The 4,970-nt window shown below is 53.3% G+C and overlaps 1 protein-coding gene across 1 annotated transcript; it reads right to left on the reverse strand.

Annotated features, from left to right (window-relative positions):
• Nucleotides 1-2,469: 2,469 nt before the first annotated feature.
• Nucleotides 2,470-4,752, reverse strand: LOC124656801 (probable endo-1,3(4)-beta-glucanase ARB_01444). The gene has a single exon (XM_047195481.1). It carries the CDS (start codon nucleotides 4,750-4,752, stop codon nucleotides 2,698-2,700), a length of 2,055 nt encoding a protein of 684 aa, XP_047051437.1. The 3' UTR covers nucleotides 2,470-2,697.
• Between the last annotated feature and the right edge of the window lie 218 nt (nucleotides 4,753-4,970).

Here is a 4,970-nt window from a genome sequence, read left to right on the forward strand (position 1 = left end):
TCTCTTTATAGGACAAAGCTCTTCGAAGCAAGTAGTCTATGACATAATCATTAGGTGGGAACTCCAAATGATCCATGTAAATGATCTAAAAAACAACCAAACGGTAAGCACATTGAAGCACAAACAAAAGCTAAATACACTTAGACATACTGAAACAAATATGAGGGACGTGAACATGAACATACACCAAGGAAAGGCAAAGGCCCACTTATCCAAAAAAAAAATCATCTCCCACCACACCTTGTGACCGTGGCTTCACATTCTTCTACTGAATTTTCCAAACTTGATCCATATATTCATCCAAGATATGTTGATCCCGAGCTAGCTGAACTAATGAAGTAGGTAGTCTATACACAACATATTGCCACCGACAGGGTTAAAGACTTTTGCCAACACAAGAAGGTCCTAGATCCTAACAATAGTGTCCTCGTCGAGATCTTCACAAGCAAGCAACACCTTCTCAACCTTTCTTATAGGCCGCCTTGGGTTACCCCGCTTGTAGATATCACGCAGCTCGCAAGCATCACATTTTTTTTATCAAGTCCACATGCTTGTTACCTGATGATATATCGAACACCTTCCTGACCATATCATCAGTGAACACAATCCTTTTGTCATGGTAAGTGAACTCCTGCAGCTCATGGCTCGTGTACATCACAATAATTTCAAGAAGCAGATTTGGCATTCAGAGTGAAGAAACGTTCAACATATTTTAAATGCAATCACTCGCTCACTTATGCCGCAAGAGTGCATCAGCAAACGCACGCATACGCTTGGCTGAGGAGCTGATCCTTCAAGTTATACACAGTGTTCCTCTGTTTTAAAGCACTGCTCAATAAACAAATAAACATATAAGAAAGCACATTCTATGGGAAAAGCTGCATAGCAGCAACCAAAAAGCAACAATAGAAAACATTTTGCTACAAAATAAAAACACAAAAACATTATTATGTAGCTGCTCGCTTAGGTTGCAGGAGTGCATCAGCAAACACACGCATACGCTTGGCTGAGAGCCGATCCTTCAAGTTATACACAGGTTCCTCCATTTGAGTGGACTGTAATATGAAGTTGAGCTTTGCAGTCTGATTAGAGACTGATTTTCCTTTTATTCTGTTTCGATGTTGTAGCAAAACTTGTTTCGTTAATGAAGCAGGGGCGGGTCCCTTTTCATCAAAAAACTGAGCATCAATAGACAAGTAAACATAGATTCTGCACAGTAGCAAACTGAAACTTTTGCACACAATGTAACCTCGGTATAAATTGATATGAAAAGATGTGACAGCAACTATATTTATTCAAATCAGAAGAGAACTATAACATCGTGAAATCCGGATGTACTGACGTTTAACCCACAGTGAGAAACCACTCTTTATCATCTATCAGTGAACCAGCAACTCTCTCACTCTGAAACCCATGCATTTCCAGCTGCAATCGTGCATTGCCTGAAGAGCAATCCATGACAGGCTAGCAGCAACACACACTCAGCGCTGTTAGTGGCCGTACTGGCGATACCAGCAACACCTGCCGGAGTTATCGGCATTGCCTCGGCTGTTGTGGATTCACTTACAGGACTTTCACTTTAACATGCCCGTGGCAATGCTCAGACAACAGGTAAACATAGATTGTATACAGGCATATAGCAGTTCAGCAGCAAACTGAAATTCGAATGTAATGTGACCTCCGTATAAATTGATGGGTTTGTCTAGTCTCAGTCGCCTGGGAACAAGTGCAACCGCAGTTTTTTTTTAAGTGCAAATCGTTACACTTGCACTGCGAGAAAAGTGCAACTGGAAACAAATTGCACTTTTTTTCTTGGGTGACTGAGACATAAAAAAATTCTCAATCAACCGGCAAATCCGTAAATTGATATGAACATCTGCGACAGCAACTAGATTTACTCAGATAAGAAGAGCACAATAACATCTTAAATTCGTGTTAAACTCATGTTTAAAGCACAGTGAGCAACCATTTGTATCTTCTTACAGTGAACCAGCAACTCTCACGTATGAACAATGTGGCAGCAACTAAATTTATTCAAATAATAAGAGAAGTATAACAACTTGAAATTCATGATGTGCTGATGTTAAACCCACGTTGTCCTTGGAAGATGCAGTCATAGGGTTAGCCAGCCCTCTGTCCAAACCCTTGTCTCCATGATCAAGGACGAGGCCAGCCTATGGGCTAGTGCAGGCGCAAAGGGGCTTAGAGTAGTCTTGCCATCCACCTCGGATGTGCACTAAGTTAGTCCTTTGCGTTTTCTCGAAAAAAAATAGATTATACACAGCAGCAAACTGAAACTTTTGAACACAATTTAACCTTGGTACAAATTGATATAAAAATGTGACAGCAACTATATTTATTCAAATCAGAAGAGTACTATAACATCGCGAATTTTTGTCAAACTCATGTTTAAAGCACAATGAACAACCACTCGTATCTTCTTACAGTGAACCAAGCAACTCTCACGTATGAACAAATGTGGCAGCAACTAAATTTATTCAAATAAGAAGAGCACTATAACATCTTGAATTCATGAAGTACCGATGTTTAACTTACAGTGAGCAACCAGTCTGTATCTTGTTTCAGTGAACCAACAACTCTTCCAATCTGAAACCCAGGCATTTTCAGCTGCAAAGGCGCATTGCCTGGAGAGCAATCCATGAACAGCCAGCAGCTAACTCATAGTACGCAGCGCCATCAGTGGCCGTACTGCCGATACCAGCAGCACCTGCCGGAGCTGTCGCCGCGGCTATGCAGCCACCACAGAAGGTTGGTCAGCGTGTTACCGTCGTCGTGGGATGAGAGCGCCCTGGTCTTGGCCAATGCCGACTCCTTGTCATAGATCCCCTCCAGCGCGTACACGAATCCCTTCCACCCTTCTCCGACGCCGTCCCTGGCCAACGCCGGTGTGGTCCAGGTCACGAGGTCCTTGACGAACCCGGTGTCCGGGAAGAGGGCCTCGCTGATGGGCAGGAGCGGCAGGAGCTGGATCCCCAGCCTGCACTCCTTCCACTCGGGCGGCGCGAACCAGAGCCCGCTGTCCCTCTTGTTGGCCCAGAGCACGCCGACGACGCGGTTGTTGCCGCTGAAGTCGTCCTCGTAGATCCCTTCCCCCTCCCGGACATGCCACCACGTCTGCGCCGCCAGCATCTCGAACGCGGTGAGCGTCGCACCAACAGACACAAGATGCGCGTCCCCGTAGCTCAGCCCGAGGAGCGCAGCGGAGTAGTAACCGTTCACAGCCTCGCTGGTGCTCTCCTGGTTGCGCCCGTCGCCGAACTCCGTGAGCCCTCCGGCCCAGGAATGCAGCTTCCAGAGGTCGAAGGTCCGCAGCCGGGTGTAGCTCGCCCCGCACTTGCGCGAGAGCGTCATGAAGTCGGCGACCATGGAGTAGGCCTGGGACATGTACTTCCTCCCCCACGACGGGTCGATCTTGGCGAGCACGGCTATGGCGTAGAGGAAGTAGCCCAGATGGTAGTGGTGGTCGTTGTAGATGCCGAAGCCGAAGTCGGCGCCGGAGTCCTGCAGCCCCTGCTTGGTGACCAGGCCGCCCCATTTGGAGTCGTACAGGAAGCCGTTCCCCTGGAAGCTGCCGTCCAGCCACGGCGTGATGTTGGCCTTCAAGAACTTGTGCACCGCCGGGATGACCTCCGGGCACCCGACCTCCTCGGCGATAAGCGCCAGCCTCGCCGCCCTGGCGATCGCCTTGCCGTAGAAGTAGGAGGAGGTGGTGGTGATGGGGCTGGTGGCGAGGCTGTCCACGTCCTTGCGCAGCGCGGCCACGACCTCGCCGACCCCGCCGTCGCTGACGCCGCGGGTGGAGTGCCATGTCGTGGACAGCGGGGCGGTCTTCAGAGCCCACGCGTCGCCCACGACGCCGACCAGGTCGCCGTCGATGCTCCGGTACTTGAAGCCGTCGAGGACCTTGACGGAGCAGTCCTGGGAGAGCAGGCGGAGGTGGAGCGGGTGCGCGAGCATGAGCAGATCCCCCGCGCCCTGCTTGCGCCACGCGTAGTCGATGCAGAAGGGGCGGTTGAGCGCGGCGTCCCCCGCCGTCGGGTAGCAGGGGCTGTACTGGTCGAGGACGGCCTCCATGGCGGCGTCGGGGAGGTAGGCGATCCGGATGACGCCGGCGAAGGCGGGGGCCATGAGCTGCGTGACGCTGGCTTGGGAGAGCTGGATGGGCGCGGAGGCGTAGAGGAGGAAGGTCTGGCCGCTGTTCATCCGGAGGCGCCACTTGGTCCGCGCGTCGTCGCAGGGGGAGGCCTCGAGGAAGGCGTGGACGGAGGCGACGGAGACGTCGACGGGGCCCGCGGCGTCGGCGGTGGCGACGGTGACGAAGGGGCAGCCGCGCACGAGGAAGGCGCGGAGGGAGGGGGAGAAGTCGAGGGTGACGGAGAGGTCGTCGAAAGCGACGACCTTGTGCGGCTGGCCCGCGGCGGCGGCGTCGGAGGGGGAGGAGACGATGAGGTCGGCGGCGAAGGTCTGGATGTCGAAGGTCGGGGAGTGGTTCCGGGTCGGGTAGCAGACGGTGAGGCCGGCGGCGGCGGACTTGACGGAGTAGGGGTGGATGTACTCGGGCTGGTCGCCGTTCTTGAGCGTGAAGTTCTGGAAGAAGCAGTTGGTGGGGAGCGGCGCCGAGAGGAGCCCCGGCGCGAAGAAGCGGGCCGGGTCCGGGAGCACCGTGGACGCCGCCTGCGGGAACACGTGGCCCGCCGGGGGCGGCGGCGCTGGGCGTCCTCCGTGCCCCATGGCGAGCGGCGGCGGGGGAGGGATCGGGTAGGAGGAATGCGGCGGCGGCGGAGGTGGCGGCGGGGGCGGCGGCGGAGCGAAGTCGGGCCTGGGCTTGGCAAGATTGACTGGGGGTTTGGGGAAGACGAGGCGGGAGAAGGTGTGGCCCAGCTTCTTCTTCCATTTCCATTGATCGGTCTGCGTCGGTCAGCGTGCATCCTTGACGCTGCGGACGTAAA

The sequence above is a fragment of the Lolium rigidum genome, chromosome 5, assembly GCF_022539505.1.
Source record: "Lolium rigidum isolate FL_2022 chromosome 5, APGP_CSIRO_Lrig_0.1, whole genome shotgun sequence".
Classification (NCBI taxonomy): Eukaryota; Viridiplantae; Streptophyta; class Magnoliopsida; order Poales; family Poaceae; genus Lolium; species Lolium rigidum.

Excerpts from the sequence above, each read along its gene's own strand:
- LOC124656801 (XM_047195481.1), bottom strand. The coding sequence starts at position 4,752 with ATGGGGCACGGAGGACGCCCAGCGCCGCCGCCCCCGGCGGGCCACGTG.